The sequence below is a fragment of the Rhinoraja longicauda genome, chromosome 8 (assembly GCF_053455715.1).
Source record: "Rhinoraja longicauda isolate Sanriku21f chromosome 8, sRhiLon1.1, whole genome shotgun sequence".
In the NCBI taxonomy this organism is placed as follows: Eukaryota; Metazoa; Chordata; class Chondrichthyes; order Rajiformes; family Arhynchobatidae; genus Rhinoraja; species Rhinoraja longicauda.
Window position 1 is genome coordinate 24,690,218 of NC_135960.1, and position 18,365 is coordinate 24,708,582.

Here is an 18,365-nt window from a genome sequence, read left to right on the forward strand (position 1 = left end):
CCAGCTCACACCACCTCCTCTCCACTTACAATGCCAGCGAGCCCTTCTTCACTCACCACATGGTCTAGTTGAACTGGCTGTTGTTGGAGCTCACATTATAGCTCCTGGAGACAGCGCCTTCTTCAAGCCGACAGGATGCACTTGGTCACTGCGGGGCTCCCTCCACTCCCACCTGCTGCCGCTTTTTTGTTCACTTTGTCTGCTCCACCACTCCCCCACCGCCTTCTCCTCCTCCTTTCATTGCTCCGTCTACTTAGCTTCTCTCCTCCCTTCCCCCCTTCATTGCCGCCTCCTCCTCCTCCCCCCACTCCTTCACTACCGCCTCCTCCTCCTCCCCCCACTCCTTCACTGCCCCCTCCTCCTTCTCCCCCCACTCCTTCACTACCGCCTGCTCCTCCACCTCCTCTTTCACCCCCGGAGTCGCTGACATGCTCCACCTTGGAAGATGAAGGTGGCGGCGGGGGAGACAAAGCAAAGGAAGAAGTGGCAGCAGGTGAAAGGGGAGGTGGCCCCATGGTGACCGAGTGCGTCCTGTAGGTGGCAGCGGCCTGAATAAAGAGCTGCCGGTCAGGAGCTACAACATGAGCCGCAACAACTGCCACAGCAGCTGGTAAAGAAGGGCTCATTGGACAGACCAGCAACATCGCCGCCTAGTTTTAAGGTGAAATGACCCAAAGTGCTGGAGTAATTCAGCAGACTGAATCAGTTCTGAAGAAGGGTACTAATGTCACCTATCCAAAACACTGCCGGACTGAGTTACTCCAGAATTTTGTGTTCTTTTGTGGATTAATCTTCTTCTGCAGTTCTTGATTTCAACTGCATACAATGACAAAACCTTACTTGGCCATAGTGGGCAATGGGCAATAACGACACCATTCCCTCTTCCATCCCCTCCCCCCCCCCCCCCCCCCACCGCTGCACCCATGGTGCGTTATAATGATGGTTTACTGACTTATCACTCCTGCAACTTTTAACATGAACCAATTTATTTTGTAAGTCGCTAAGATAGGCCACAAATCAAGATGCCAGAAAATTGATAGCTTCTGCTGTAAACAGCTGAGCAGCAGGTGAAAAATTCAGCAGCTGAACACAATAAAAAACACAAATAAATAGTGTAAACTATTTAGCGCATTAAAATAAAAATAAACAGTTTATAACATTGTTATGTGTGAAGATTTACACGTGTGGATTTCATAAATCAGCTGCTCCCTCCTCCCCATCTCCTCTAAAAGTTTAGCTGATGTTGCCAAGCATACAAAGATTCTGTATGTATTGGACTGGGTAAAGACACAGGGCCTCAGCAAGTTAGGTACAGGTGGCATCCTCTGGTGGTAACAGTTTGTCACTGCAATTACAACATCAACGACAAGATTCTGCAGAAACAATGTTAAAAGATATTAAAAACCTGATAGGTTTTCGGACAAAAAGGTCAGGCAGGGTTAAAAGAGTTAAACATTGTAAAATAATTTTAACAGCGTACTGACAAATCTCTGGTAAGTGACGAACAAATTCTATGTGGTGTGCAAGGCAGGCCAAACAATTTTTTTTAGTTTAGTTTATTGTCACGTGTACTGTGGTACAGTGAAAAACTTCTTTTTGTTGCAAACTATCCAGTCAGTGGAAAGACTATACTTAATTACAATCAAGTTGTCCATAGTGTACAGATACAGGATAAAGGGAATAACTTTTAGTGCAAGACAATATCCAATAAAGTCTGATTAGATAGTCCAAGGGTCTCCAATGAGGCAGATGGTAGGTCAGTACCGCTCTCTAGTTGATGAGAGAATGGTTCAGTTGCCTGATAACAGCTGGGATGAAACTGTACATGAACCTGGAGGTATGTATTTTCACACTTCTGTACTTCTTGCCTGTTGGGAGAGGGGAGAAGACGGAATGATCGGGATAAAACTCATCCTTGATTATGCTGGTGGCCTTACCGAACCAGTGTGAAGTGTAGATGGAAGGAAGTTGGTTTGCGTGATGGTCTGGGCTGCGATCACAATGCTCTGCAATTTCTTATTGCCTTGGATGGAGCTGTTCCCAAATGTAATGTTGCACAATTTACGCAGAAGAATTTGTAAAATCATTTACTATAGCAAAGATGGAGAGCAAGCTGGAGCAAAGGAAGAGGGAAATAGTGAGCAGTTGTGTTAACCTGTTTTCAGTCAGGTTTAGAAGAGTGATAGTGGATTTGATTGAAACAAATTAGTGGTCGATGAATAGTGGTCGATAAATTAGTGGTCGATGAATTTAAGACCTTTCCTCTTATGAGAGAGACAGATATATGATTCCCCTCGTATATGTATCCCCATCAACCAAGGAATACTGTTTTACAATATGTGGTCACCCTCTTAATACAGAGACGAGGTGACTTCTTTCAGAGGATTGTAAATCTTTGAAACACTTGTAGATGTAAAATGCAAGATGAAATATTTGTAACATCAGTGAATAAAAATGCCAGCAAATGATTGATTATTTCCTCCCCTCTTAAGCTCCCTAACATTGCAGAATACAGCCTTTACCAAATATAATTTACCATATAATATGTAGAAAAGGCTGGTTGGAATGGGTGAAGCAGGGTTGTAGGTTCCAACAGGATCACAGCTGTAGTGTTGAGTTTAGTTTAGTTTAGTTTATTGTCACATGTACAGTGTAAAGCTTTTTTTTGCATGCTAACCAGTCAACGGAAAGACAATATAGGTTTACAATCTCGTCATCCGCAGTGTACTGCTAGAGTTTTAAAAGAGTGAAGCAATTGTAATGCATGATTGCAGATTCACTTCTGTGACTACCACAAAAAGAGTCACCTTGGGTTGGGCGCCATCTATATGTTATAGAATCAACTGTACTCCTGAGCCAGGCTAATTTGATATCTGTCATCAGCAGTGTAAGGGAAGGTGGCGACTAGTACTTTAATCAACAATAACCTGCTTTTCTTTCTTTTGAATTTAACCAGGACCACATGTCTCCAGAGCACATTGCAACCCTACAAAATTGAATTAAATGTGAAAACCAGGAGGATACTCTCCACTGGTTGAAATAAGAGCTGGCACAAAAGAAAATAGCTGTGATTATCAGAGACAATTTTTCTCAAGATATTGATGTAAAGGTCTGACAGGGCTGTGTGCTAGACCCAATAATATTCACTACTTTCCAATCCGTCATGTCAGGACTGTGCACTGCACAGTGTGCTGGTTCATTTGCAATGATGCAGTCTGTAACTTATGCCATAAACACATTTTGATGGTTTGGCTGATACGCAAAATTCAGCAAAGAATATCCAGTATCTACCTACTTCCTGTTGACATTCAATGGAATTACAAATGTTAAATTCATGCTATCAGGGTTTTGTAGGTCATTTTTGACAAGAAAATCTACTTAAGCAGTCACGGCTACAAGAACAGATCAGAGGTAGGACATAGTGTGGCCAATAATAGAAACATTATTAACAATAGAATCGAGCCAGCACCGCCATTCAATATGATCATGGCTGATCATCCAAAATCAGTATCCCGTTCTGGCATTCTCCCCATATCCATTGATTCCCTTTGTCCTAAGAGCTAAATCTAACTCTCTCTTGAAAACATCGTGAATTGATCTCCACTGCCTTTCGTGGCAGATAATTCCATAGATTCACAACTCTCTGGGTGTAAAAGGTTTTCCTCATCTCAGTCCTAAATGGCTACTGTAGTTTCAAATTGAAATATATCCAATTTTATGGATGGATCATGGTGAATTGGAAGAAGGGAAAGGGGGGGGGGGGGGGGGGGTGGGGAGAGAGATTAGTATAAGTAAATTTATATAGTATTGGACGTGTATTAGATGTAATTGTGGGAGGATGAGGAAGTGCGACTGCAAGTGAAAGATCGTATCATCTACTTTGTTTTCAAAGCCATGGCTACAGGTTTGGCAACGGATAATCATGGCGAGAGTTGTGTCCTCCAGGGGGATCAAAACATGGAGGAGTGTGTGTTCCCCATTGAGTAGTGCTTGTTGCCTCAGATGGCCACCATTTTCTCTGAGTGAGTGATGTTTCGATCAGTGTCATCCAGTATGTTTGCAGCAGTGTTGCATATATATTTATTATGACACAGAAGGGGACTATACAGACCACTGGGTCTATTGCATTCCTTTGATACTTTTGCTACTTACTTACACTAAGGAGTAATGTAGCACAGCTAATTAACCTACCTGCACATGTTTGGGATAGAGGAGGAATCAGGAGAGCCTGACAAAATCCCATGCGTCTTGGAGAGAGTAGACAGATCAGGGTTGAACTCAGTATGCTTGGAACCATGGTGCAGTCTATTGTGCCACAGTGTCATGTTATGTTTGAAGCAATTGAGGCAGGTCTGATGAGAAGATTTGTATGTGTGGATGAAAGATATGGTTGTGATCAATTTAACAGTGAATCAAGTTAGCAGTGCTTTTGGTGGAATATTGCAATTGAAGATGCATTCAGTAGTGTTGATCAGCCATGTCAGGTCACAGAAATTACTGCAATGCTAATTCATGAATTCAAGGCGTGACTTGTATCAATGAACTCTAGGGCCCTTGCACGCACTTTATGCTCCTTGGTCAATTTCAGGCACCTTACAGGTACTGAATGTCTTGCTCATTTTGTATCTCTCCCCTCTGACTGTCCAGTGTGGGATATGAAAAATGTTAAGCCCTCTCATTTCTACCGTGACTCTTTCTTCACTGTTTCTTAAGATATCTTCATTTTCTAGACAATTGGTAGGTCCTGCTCTACATGTCTTTGTCAGGTGCAACCAGGATTTGAAGAATGCTGGGTATATTCAACTGAGTTTAACAAGTCACATTGCTGATGTGTTCAGGAAAATTGTTGGTATCAGGATGCAAGCAGAAATAGTTATAACTGACAAACAACAACAAAAGTATCACCATCAACTGATACAAGCATTGTACATTGTGATCTTCACACCTGCTTTCTGGCACTTTACAACTTAGCTCTTCTTGAATTTAATTTGAAGTCAGCTACTGTAAAGGAAATTTTAAAAAACTTAAGAAAAAAAAAAATTTCTAAAAATTATTCAAAATTTCATGTATTTAAAATTTCCATTATTAACATTATCAATAGGAATGTAATTTCATAATTGTAATTGTTTTCTTCCTGTAATAGATTAGTTGATTAACAATCCTTACAAATTACACATAATTGAATGTGCATATACTCTTAACGGTTGTTAGAACTAACGTGGTGTCAAGTTTCATAGTTGATCAGTGTACAAAAGCAGCACCTTTATAAAGGTCAAAAACTGTTTTCTTGTGAAATAATTTCAATAACTGGTTTAAAACTAGTTATGTTGCTGGCTTGCGTACTTGTTAGTAATAGAATGAGCCATGAACTCATGTGACTCATTAAATTCCACTTCGTTATAAAATTCACAGGGTGGCATGTTGGCACAGTGGTAGAGTTGCTGCCTTGCATCACCAGAGACCCGGGTTCAATTTTAACTACGGGTGCTTGTCTGTTCGGAGTTTGTACAATCTCCCCGTGACCTGTGTGGGTATTCTCCGGAATCTCTGGTTTCCACCTACTCCAAAGATGTATGGTTGTTGGCTAATTGGCTTGGTATAATTGTAAATTGTCCCTAGTGTGTGTAAGATAATGTAAGTGTGCAGAAATCGCTGGTCGGCGCAGACTTGGTGGGCTGAAGGGCCTGTTTCCGTGCTGTATCTCTAAAACAAAAAAAACCTCATACTGTTATTTACCGCTATGAAAATTAAAACAGATAAATTCCAAAGTACGTCTGCGAGTTTGGTTGCTGTAATCTAATTGACAATAGACAATAGACAATAGACAACAGGTGCAGGAGGAGGCCATTCGGCCCTTCGAGCCAGCACCGCCATTCAATGTGATCATGGCTGATCATTCTCAATCAGTACCCCGTTCCTGCCTTCTTCCCATACCCCCTGACTCCGCTATCCTTAAGAGCTCTATCTAGCTCTCTCTTGAATGCATTCAGAGAATTGGCCTCCACTGCCTTCTGAGCCAGAGAATTCCACAGATTCACAACTCTCTGACTGAAAAAGTTTTTCCTCATCTCAGTTCTAAAAGGCCTACCCCTTATTCTTAAACTGTGGCCCCTTGTTCTGGACTCCCCCAACATTGGGAACATGTTTCCTGCCTCTAACGTGTCCAACCCCTTAATAATCTTATACGTTTCGATAAGATCCCCTCTCATCCTTCTAAATTCCAGTGTATACAAGCCTAGTCGCTCCAGTCTTTCAACATATGACAGTCCCGCCATTCCAGGAATTAACCTAGTAAACCTATTGGGTAGGAATTGACTCAATAGGTTAATTTTCAAACTGTTTGGTGTGCCTTGCTGAAATGTAACTTTTCTGGATATTCAGGTTAAGATGTCAGAAGAAGTAACGGCTTCCAAAGAAACAGCAAGTGACATTAATGCAGCAGCTGATGAATATTCAAGCAGTGTAATTACCATTGAGGAACAAGGAAAGACAATGCACCTTTTGAAAAGATTAAGAACATTGGAGGTAAGCAATAAGTACAAATTATCTCCAGTAAATTTTACCTATCTAGAAGTGCAATTCCTTTTGCAGGAAATGTATCAAAAACACAACAGTGCTTCTTTCAGTCTGAAGAAGGGTCTCGACCCGAGATGTCACCCATTCCTTCTCTCCTGAGATGCTGCCAGACCTGCTGAGTTACTCCAGCATTTTGTGAATAAATATATTTGATTTGTACCAGCATCTGCAGTTATTTTCCTACAGTGCTTATTTCAAATATTACTTGAAAATTGTTCATCAAATCCGCCTGCTCAGCTCAAATTAACAACTTTTGTTTAATCTGCCATGGCAGAATGGCCTGAAGAAATGTCTCGAACCAGAAACGTAACCCATTCCTTCTATCTAGAGATGCTGCCATTCCCGCTGAATTACTCCAGCGTTTTGTATCTACAGTATAAACCAGCATCTGCCGTTCCTTCCAACACATGGCAGAATGTGTCCTATGTAGAGAGTTGGAAAAAAAATCTCAAAACCCAAACAATCAATTGTTTTCCAAAACTACCAAAGATTTCCAACGTATGAAGATAACTCTCTGAGTCATACATATTTTGACTTGAAAGTATATCACCATTCTTTCATCATCGGATCTAAATTCTGGAATTTCCTACCCAATAATTCTGTGAGAGTATTATCACCAGTGGGATTGCAGCATCTTTAGTTAAGGATGATCAGTCAATCCACATTTATCACTTACAGTCAGAAAAGCTCATACCCTGTAAATGAACAATGATCTGGTGAAGTTTCTGAAAATGGCCGCATTAAAGATGCTGTTCTGGGCCACTCTTGTAAAATTAATTCAAGTCGTACATGATTGGCCTACAACAATTATGAAAATTATAGTGCTACATACAAATGTACATGTGTTGCATAGAACATAGAACAGTACAGCCCACAATGTCTGTGCCGAACATCATGTTGATACCAACCCTTACAGACCTGTGCATAATCCATATATCGCCATTCCCTTCATATCCATATACCTATCCAAAAGCCTCTTAAATGCTACTATCGTATCAGCCTCCACCATCAACCCGGTTGCGTGTTCCAGGCATTCACCGCCCTCTATGTAAAAAGATTTGCTCAGCATATCTCCTTTAAACTTTGTCCTTCCCTCTTTAAAGCTATGCCCTCTAGTGTTTGATTGTTCTAACCTGGGAAAAAGATTCTGACTGTGTACCCTATCTATGTCTCTCATAATTTTATATACATAGAGTCATAGAGTCATAGTGTGATAGAGTGTGGAAACAGGCCCTTCGGCCCAACTTGCTCACACCGGCCATCATGTCCCAGCTACATTAGTCCCACCTGCCTGCGCTTGGTCCATATCCCTCCAAACCTGCCCTATCCATGTATCTGTCTAACTACCTCCTCTGGCAGCTTGTTCCATACACCCACCACCCTTTCTGTGAAAAAGTTACCCCTCAAAAAGTCACCACAATGTTTGTATCAGGTCTCCCCACAACTCTCGGTACTCCAGAGATAAATGGTATATATTATTGAGGTAATTGACCTGGTGTCAAGTGGAAATAGTTTAAGATACATTTGGAGTGTGCTTAGATATTGCAGCCAGATTAAATAAGAAGTGTGTTAAGACAAAAGAGCATTTTTGATATGCTGATCAGTGGTTTGAATACTTTCATGTAATACTGTTCAATGAGTAATACATTTGCAAAGAACATAGAGCATCAGAAAAGGTCTGAATGTTTTTGTAAAATTGATCCTAATACATCCAAACTGCTTATTTTAATATCGTAAACACACTAAAGTGCCGGCGAGAATGGCAAGGTTGCATTGCTTATAATTTCCAGTGAGAATTTAACTGACATTTCCCGGTCATCTTCCACAAATGATTTTGGCTTGAATTGACATGAAGATACATATGACAAAACTAAAGTGAGACATCTGTTACAAAAAACTTCAACTAGCTCCTGCGTTGATCTTGACATGTTAAATTGTTTGAACTTTGACGTCCCTAATGAGCCTTATGGGTGGGAACATCTGGTCCCTATTCAGTGCCATATTCTTTCTGGCACAGTTCCAGCTTTCATAAGTGTTCACAATTTTAGTTTTATTCTCAAGTAATTTTATTACGACGGAATGCAATCTGAATGAGCATTGGACAATTATATAAAGTAAAAATACACTTAATTGTTTTGCTAATAGAGAACAATAGACAATACGAACTTGCATTTGCAACCCAATGGTTCTTAATGATTTTAACAGTCTCTGGGTAAATAAATTTTATTTGACTGCTCTATTCAATTTATCAATGATACATTCACTGACTCTGCTTTGCACTTATTTATGAACAGAAGCACTGTCACTGTCTAATCTAGCAAAACTATCTATTATGTTCATGATCTCAAGTTGAAACTCAGTATTTTATTTTCAAAACAATGAAGGCCTTTGGATTGGTGTTATTTTCCTGATAGGCAAAAAGTGGGAACATTTCTGGTATCATCCCAGTAAATCATCTTTGCACTTTGTTCAGAGTCACTACCTCCTTTTCAAAATATGGTGGCTGGAACTGGCCATGGAAACCCAAATGGGGTTGAATTGAGGATCAGTACAACTTCTATGGAGGTTGTAGTCTGCTTTTATTTCATGTTCGATTTCTGGATTTTTTTCAAATTTTCTCTTTTAGCCCAAAGTTTAGTTCTCATGGCTACTGAAGGAGGGAAAACAAATGTTTGGTTTCTGTTTTGTAATGAGAAGATAAATGATTCAATAGTACTTAGCTTAGATAAATAAAAAATATTGGATGTGCATCATTACATTGAGAATGAATCTATTTAGTAGCTTCCACATCTTTCCCTAGAGTTAGAAGACCCCATTTTGTTTGCTCTGGTTAGGCCTCTTTGATATCTTTAACACAGTGTTTAAAATCCACGGTTGCCCTTTCACTTGAAGCATGCTTTTGAAGGCAATTGGACATAATTGAGAAGGCTCAGCTGCACTGTGAATGCTGCGATCTAGCCCTTTGTACTGTAGCTTGCTTTCCTTCAGAGAAAGGTCGGCATAATTTAAGAAAATAGTAAAGTTTCAGTAAAACACACTTTTATCTTAGCTTCACATATGATGTATTGAGGATCGATACATGATTTAAAAGATATAACGAATGAGAAATGAAAGTGGGCAAAAAAATATTGAAGAATGATCCTAATAGGAGAAAATGAGGTTAGTGAAATAGAGGAGAAAATATACATATTTTAATGGCAAAGTCGCTTTTGAGCATCCAGGCTCTTCGTATATTGCAATTAATATTGATCCTGGGAATGATTTCCAAGTAGACTAGTTGACCTGAATGTACTGCATTGCACAATAAAGCTGTGATAAGTTAAGAAGTAGGCAGGGTATGTTTGTTCCATGCACAAATAAGAATAAGGATTTTCTGAGATATTTACTGCTATGTGACCTTGAGTATCTTGTGCTGATCTTTGTTTAAAAGTGCATTATATTTTAAATCGCTATGAATTGCAAGTTCTGAATTTATCTATCAAATTTGCGAGGATGTTGTGTGGGCATTGATTTATGTAAACAGAAGCAGCAGGATGCTGTTTAGATCCTTGAGGCTGCCTCAGGACTCGAGGTTATAAAAACGTGAGACATACAGGCAGCAGTAGATATCTCACCCTTTGAGTCTGCTTTGCCATTATTAAAATCTTGGCCGCCTTGATCTTCCACCCTCAGTACTATTTTCAAGCACTATACCTATATTCCTTGATTTCTGTAATGCCCTGAAAACTATCAATCCCTGTTTTAAATGAAACAGAGACTGAACTTCAGCAGAGTTCTAAAGGTTCACCACCCTCTATGTCAAGAAACGATTCTGGATGATCTAATACCTAGCACCATTTCCCCGTTTCCTTTACACCATGGCATATCAAAAATGTTTTTATTTTGCAATTAAAATTAATAATTGACTTTGCAGCAATTGGGAGTTGCTTTCCAAATTACTACCATTCTAATGTGTAGAATTATTTCTTAAATTAACTCCTGAAAGTCATGGTATAGGTTTTTGTACACAATGCATAATGTAGAAATAAAGTACTGCGGTTGCTAATTTATATTAAAAAAAGACATAAAATGCTGGGGCAACTCAATGGGTTAGGCAACATCTCTGGAGAACATGGATAGGGGGATATTTCAGGTTGGGGCCCTTCTTCAGGAAGGTTGTGGTGGGAGCGGGCAGAAGCTGGAAGAGAGGAGGGACACCCAAAGCCTGGCAGAACAGAACAGAACAGAACTTTATTGTCATTCGGTATAAATACCAAACGAAATTTCAGCAGTCACAAAACACAGCAAAAAAAGAAAAGAACACAGGACACACGACCCCAACACAAACATCCATCACAGTGACTCCAAACACCCCCTCACTGTGATGGAAGGGAACAAAACTTCCACTCTCTTCCCCCCGCACCCACGGACAGGCAGCTCGACCACTGCCGAGGCGACCGACACGCACAGCCCCCGCAAGGGGATGGAAGGCCCCGCGGCCGAGCCGCACCGGGCACTGAAACGTCCCGCGGCCGAGCCGCGCCGGCGATGTTAAGTCCGGCGGCCGAGCCGCGCCGGGCGATGGAAGGCAAACAGACTGCCAGAGAGCCGCAGCCGTTAGGCGCCGCCACACGTGACGAGTAATAGGTGGATACAGGTGAGAAGCGGGGGTGATAGCAAATGGTTGGACCAAGGTCAGAAGTGAAAAAACTCTTCAATTCTTTTGTCTCAGACCTTCTGACTTTTCTCTGGCCTTTATCGAACCATTTGCCTATCATAAACTCCCTTTTCTCGTAAGCTCATATTACTTGCCAGGCTTTGTCGTGCCCCTCCTCTCTTCCAGCTTTCTTCCTTCCGCCACGACAAACAGTCTGAAGAAGAGTACTGACCCGAATTGTCTCCTAACCATGTTCTCCAGAGATGCTGCATGACCCGCTGTGTTACTCCAGCACTTTGTGTCATCCGGACATGGCATTATCAGGACACCTGGGTGCATTTTATTGTAATTTTAGATATTTATTTGGACTTTTTGGGGAAATGCCTTGCTTACTCTTTTTGTTAAATAGTGTGAGGTATTATGACTTTGATTGCAATTTTACTGCTTTCATCTAATTTACTTGCATTGGCTGTGCTGTTGCTTTTATTTATATGTAATGTATGAGTCATTTGTGTTTATTAGCTATCTTAGCATATTATATTATTTTGTATCCTGCTGTATTATTTTTGGACATCCAGGGGGTTGTCGTGAGATGAATACTAGGCTTACCTATATGTGCATTTGTGCATATATGGACTGGGGCATTATCTGTGTTGATCTGACTATGGAAAATTGAAACTTCGATAGCCAGTGAGTTTAGCATTCAGCTTTATTGCAAAGCTGTTTTTCAAAAGTTGTATTGGTAAGCTGCGACTGAAAAATGTTGGAAATGCTGAGAACAAAGAAGTAACCTTGAGCATCGCTAGATATCAGTTTGTTTTTGAATTCCTTTGAAGATATGACTTTATGTCAACATGTCTTGCACATACACTGGAATTTAGAAGGATGAGGGGGGATCTTATTGAAACATATAAGATAATTAGGGGATTGGACACATTAGAGGCAGGAAACATGTTCCCAATGTTGGGGGAGTCCAGAACAAGGGGCCACAGTTTAAGAATAAGGGGTAGGCCATTTAGAACGGAGATGAGGAAGAACTTTTTCAGTCAGAGAGTGGTGAAGGTGTGGAATTCTCTGCCTCAGAAGGCAGTGGAGGCCAGTTCGTTGGATGCTTTCAAGAGAGAGCTGGATAGAGCTCTTAAGGATAGCGGAGTGAGGGGGTATGGGGAGAAGGCAGGAACGGGGTACTGATTGAGAGTGATCAGCCATGATCGCATTGAATGGCGGTGCTGGCTCGAAGGGCTGAATGGCCTACTCCTGCACCTATTGTCTATTGTCTATTGTCTTAAAGGGATGGTGTACAAGTATGCTTGTACTTATGTCTGATGTTCAGCCATAAGCTGACGCCATCAGAATGGATTCCCAAAGGGAAAATATTTTTCTTTATTATGCGGATCATCTAAGTTCTCATGTCTCGAAATGGGTTGCTACCCTGAAAGGCCAGCGTGAGATTGAAGAAGAAGAAAAAAAACAGAAGAAAAGACAGTTGAAATTTAAAAAAGGACAACTGAGAAGAAAAGAAGAACAGAAGAAATGAGATGAACAATTGAAAGACATAGAATTGTTAATTGAAGAGATTGAGGTACAAGAAGAACAATTGGAAGAAGAGCAAGAAGAAATGGAGGAAGAACAGAAGAGAAGACAATTGGAAATTGAGGCAGAACAGAATAGAAGACAATTGGAAATGGAGGAAGAGCGGAAGAGAAAGAAGGAAGCGCAGAAGAGAAGACAATAGGAAATGGAGGAAGAATGGAAGAGGAAGAAGGAACAGCTGAGAAGATGGCAGCAACCATTGGAACTAGATGCTGCAATGGCAGCTACCAAGATAAGACTCCTTGTACTTGATGCTGTGAAATCAAGAACAGCTCGATAGCATCTGATGCGATAAACTCTTATTTGAAAAGAGGAACTGTCAAAGGCCCTACCTTTGCTAAGGCAAGAGAAAAGCCGCAAACAGCCAAAAGCAGTTTTGCAATGACTGCACCACCTGTAGAAGCACAGGTGCAAGAAATTCATCCTGAAATACTTCACATCAAACGAAAAGACAAAGAAAAGAAACCAGAACATACAGAACAGAAGGAAAAGCCAAGGTGAGTGATGCTGTCCTCCCATCTCAAATGTGTAGTCATATTGGGGCCCATGATGAAACCTGCATATCCACCAAAGCAGTCCAAGCTGATCCATTGGCTAGAGAATCAGGTCCTGAAAATAATTGTCTGAGCACAGAGATGACTGAGACCAACTCTGAACTAATACCAGATATTAAACTGACTGTGTATGATGAAACAGTTGAGAGCTTTGTTCGGGATACTAATGTCAATCCACAACCACCATATGAAATGCTGGAGGACATTGGATCGCTGTTGCATTCAGGTGAAGTAACACCAAAAAATCGTGAATCTTTGGATCAAGAAATGAAAGAACTGGAAACCTCATGGGATCCTGCACCAGAAATTCCATCACACCTTGAAGACATTTCAACCAAAGTAATTGCTGAAAAAACTAGTTCCACAGGGAACTCTACAGTTTTTGTCGATGGTTGAAAACTAAATGAATCCATCACCGGCAAATCTGAAGATGATCATTCAGAAATCTCTGTTACAAATGGAACTGCTCTTGATAGTGAACTGAGAAACCAGAGCACAGTGAAAGATGGACATTATTGCCTAGAATTACTTTTCAAGTAAGAAAACGCCAGCAAAAGTGGCTACGGCACTGTGTCACATCCAAGACTCAAAAACTATAGCAAAGAAGTGCATATTGCATTCATAATGGGGAAAATCCACAGTGGCACCATTAAAACAGATGACGATTCCCAGAATGGAACTTACAGCTGTAGTCCTAGCTGTTAGAGTTGATGCAATGCTGCGAAAAGAAGTACAGCTTCAACTGGACAAATCCATCTTCTGGAACGATAGCACAACTATGCTTAAGTACATCAACAATGAAACCAAACACTTTCAAACATTTATAGCAAACAGAATCTCCTTCGTAAGTGATACTACTGATGTATCACAATGGAGATATGTTGGCACAAAGGAAAATCCTGCAGATGAAGCATCAAGAGGACTAACAGCAGACCGCTTCTTAAGCTGGAAGAGAAGAAGATTGAAGAAGATCACGGCTAATGGGCAAAATATTGGAGACCACGTCAGATGCACAAGGTCTTATGCGCACCATTTGATTTCAGACTAAGAGCAACATCTTGTAAAGATTGGTGGCTTTAAGACTTAAGAATCACAATGGTAGATTAGATGCCAACATATGCCAGCTAATGGCATGTTGGCCTGCATAACAAGAGGATTTCAGTATAGGAGAAAAGAGGTTCTTCTGCAGTTGTATAGGGCCCTGGTAAGACCACATCTGGAGTATTGTGTACAATTTTGGTCTCCTAATTTGAGGAAGGACATCCTTGTAATTGAGGCAGTGCAGCGTAGGTTCACGAGATTGATCCCTGGGATGGCGGGACTGTCGTATGAGGAAAGATTGAAAAGACTAGGCTTGTATTCACTGGAGTTTAGAAGGATGAAAGGGGATCTTATAGAGAAATATAAAATTATAAAAGGACTGGACAAGCTAGATGCAGGAAAAATGTTCCCAATGTTGGGCGAGTCCAGAACCAAGGGCCACAGTCCTAGAATAAAGGGAAGGCCATTTAAAACTGAGGTGAGATGGAACATTTTCACCCAGACAGTTGTGAATTTGTGGAATTCTCTGCCACGGAGGGCAGTGGAGGCCAAGTCACTGGAAGAATTTAAGAGAGAGTTAGATAGAGCTCTGTGGGCTAGTGGAATCAGGGGATATGGGGAGAGGTTGGGCACAGGTTGCTGATTGTGGATGATCAGCTATGATCACAATGAATGGCAGTGCTGGCTGAAAGTGCTGAATGGCCTCCTCCTGCACCTATTTTCAATGTTTCTATGGATAGTACATGCTTTATCTTGATTATGTGTGAAGTTTTTATGGCTCCTTTTAATGTTTATTAGTAATTGTTTTGTTATATACTTAGAACAATTAGGGGTTGATGTGTATGAGCCATTTGTGTTTATTAGCTATCGTAGCATATTATATTATTTTGTATCCTGCTGTATTATTGTTGGACATCAGGGGGTTGTCGTGAGATGAATACTTGGCTTACATATATGGGCAGATGTGTATATATGGACTGGGAGGAGCCAGGGGAGGAGACAGAATTATGAGTATAATTGGGAAGGCAGTAACGTTATGCGTTAGACATGAAGGAGCCATGGCAAGATACAAATTCTTACCAGATCTTTGACTAGAGATATACTAATCTGTTTGTATTACTACTTCAATAAATTACTAATTTAACTGAAATGTCGTGAAGATCTCTCTGTTGTTGCTTGAATGATCATGAATGATCACTCGACTTCTTTTGTGAAAGTGGTAAGTTTAAGGACTTTATTGGGAAGAACATGTAAGATAACCTTATTACTTGTGGTGATCAGTTATTGGCTCATTTGCATTTTTCAGCGTCAAGGTCAAACGGTACAACAATACCTACTGTCATCTGGCACTGCACAGTCATGCCTACCATTCAATTATCATTTAATTGCTCACTTTTATTATCATGATTTTTTAAAGGTTATTGAATGAACATGAAGTAAAAATGTTTAACAGTCTATTAATGATAAGCTGGAAAAAATGGTAATTTGTGAAATGAAAGTTCAAGGTAACATTCTGTAAAAAAGAAATAAGGAACCTTCGCTGCCCTGCCAATAAACTGTAGTTGCGATTTGTGTCTGGAGGATTACTCTTAAATACACCAATGTCTTCTGGGGAGAAATATCTGGCACATATTTCTTCCTTGTATTAGATTTCCTCTTGCAGAAGGACACCAGAAAATGTACTTTACAGGCGTCCCAGATGAGGTCGATAAAATTAGATTACACCCAATAATTAATTCAGGTTGGAGTCTACCTTAAATCCATCAGGTCTTCACTTCGATGCTGACATATTCCTAACAAACTTTTTACATTCATTTATGAATAATTAATTAAGTTGTACTTTTTCAGACTGAGAAGCTTTTGTATAAGAATTAATTCTCAGGTATAGAAATATGTCGCTGCTTCTGAAGGAGCCCTTTGACATGTCACTGCACAATGGGGAAAAAGGATCTGTCCCAGTTTGCCGACTTTGTACAAGGACCTTTATCATTGAAATCTGTCACACAGGGACCAACAATTATGAGCTTGCATGTGTTACAACAGTGGTACAGTTGCTGCCTTACAGGGCCAGAGACCCGGGTTCAATCCTGACTATGGGTGCTTGTCTCTATGGAGTTTTTACATTTTCCCAGTGTCCTGTCTGGGCTTTCGCCGGGCGCTCCGGTTTCCTCCCACACTCCAAAGACATATCAGTTTGTAGGTTAATTGGCTTGGTTAAATTGTCCCTGGTGTTAATGTCCTTTGTTGGCACAGACTTTGTGGGCCAAAGGGCCTGTTTCTGTGCTGTATCTCTAAACTAAACTAAAAGCCGATCTTCTCCTTGTTCCACCCAAAGCAGAGCTGTAGAAGAGATCAGTTGAGGTGACCAAAGTAGATAAGGGGTGGTAGGGAATGAAGTGTTAAAAGGCAGTGTTTGGGGATAGGGGGTGCAGCATGTATTGTGGAATAGAGGAAGAACTGTGTGTGTAGAGAAAGTGAGTGATTGTGTAGAATTGAGGAGAGGATTCATACTGTGAATCAGACTGTGTTTGAGAGATGCTGCAATAGTTAGTCCGGGAGGCACAGTGGCACAGCTGGTAGGGCTGCTGCCTCACAGTGCCAGAAACTTGATTTTGATCCTGACCTCAGGTGCTGTCTATGTGGACCTTGCATGCTCTCACTATGATTGTGTAGGTTTCCTCCCACACCCCCAAAGATTTGCGGGTTCTACATTAATTGAATACAAAAGCAAGGATGTAATTCTGAGGTCTTATGGTGTGGCCACATTTGGAATATTTTGAGTTGTTTTGGACCCCATATCTGAGTAAGGATGTGCAGGTGTTGGAGAGGATCCAGTGGAAGTTTACGAGGATGATTGGATGAATGTATGAGGAGCGTTTGAAGGCTCTGGCCTGCACTCATTGTAGTTTAGAGGGATGAGGAGGGGATCTTATTGAAACTTACAAGATAATGAAAGGCTTAAGCTCAGGGGTGACCGCGCTTTTGCGGTTGCAGCTCCTAGACTGTGGAACAGCATCCCTCTCCCCATCAGAACTGCCCCCTCCATCGACTCCTTTAAGTCCAGGCTCAAAACCTATTTCTACTCCCTAGCGTTTGAGGCTCATTGAGGAGGCGCTGTGAACTGTTTGCGTGCTACTGTATGTTTCTTTCTTTTTTTCCCATTGGAACCTAATCAGATGTACAGCACTTTGGTCAACGTGGGTTGTTTTTAAATGTGCTATACAAATAAAATTGACTTGACTTGACTTGACATTCTTCATGACCTATATGTAATCTTTGACCGCCCTCTGTTAATGACATCCAGTCGGATGGGGCTGCACTTGCTCGTTTCCATTTTGATCTGCACAGTTGTGGCCAGAGAATTACAAGTAGTGAGTTGCTCCGCTGTTATTCCCGGTGTTTCCTCATATTTCTCATCAATGAATTGGCAAATTCATAAAATGTAACACCACTATCCACAGTGTCCCGATGTCACACCACCACCACCATCCTTGGCCAATACACTGGGTGTAACTTAGTATTTAAAACTGAAGCAAGTGCTTGAAAGTCTTGGTGTTATATTTGAACAAGTTTAATTTTGGAAAACATATTCTTGCTCTCATTAACACTTCCTAATCCCATCTCTCTGACACTGTCCATTTCTGCCTGCCTCAGCTCAACTGGTGCTGAAAGCTCTTACAAATCCAGAGGTTACGAAATTCTTGGAGGTTTACTTGTCCATGACATTTTATTAACCTAATTACAAGGTCCAGCATAACCTCTATCTGCTGACAGGCAATCCCCCGGATATAAAGCCAAATGTTCAATGCTTCTTCCTTTATTGTCCATAACATTTTAATTACCTATTTACAAGGTCTCCCTGGAATTTTATTGCTTCTAACTTTTCACTATTTAGAATCTATCTGCTCTATCACCTTTGGTACAAAATTAATGACATGAAATAAGCCTAAATATGAAATCCATTT

General features: G+C 40.8%; 1 protein-coding gene across 3 annotated transcripts in view; it reads left to right on the top strand.

Annotated features, from left to right (window-relative positions):
- Positions 1-18,365, top strand: part of nckap5l (NCK-associated protein 5-like) — a 542,250-nt gene that overhangs the window by 325,593 nt on the left and 198,292 nt on the right. For all 3 annotated transcript variants that reach the window (XM_078403437.1, XM_078403436.1, XM_078403439.1), the window contains exon 5: positions 6,382-6,525. In XM_078403437.1, the coding sequence (XP_078259563.1) occupies positions 6,382-6,525 (144 nt within the window). The remainder of the gene's footprint in view (positions 1-6,381; positions 6,526-18,365) is intronic.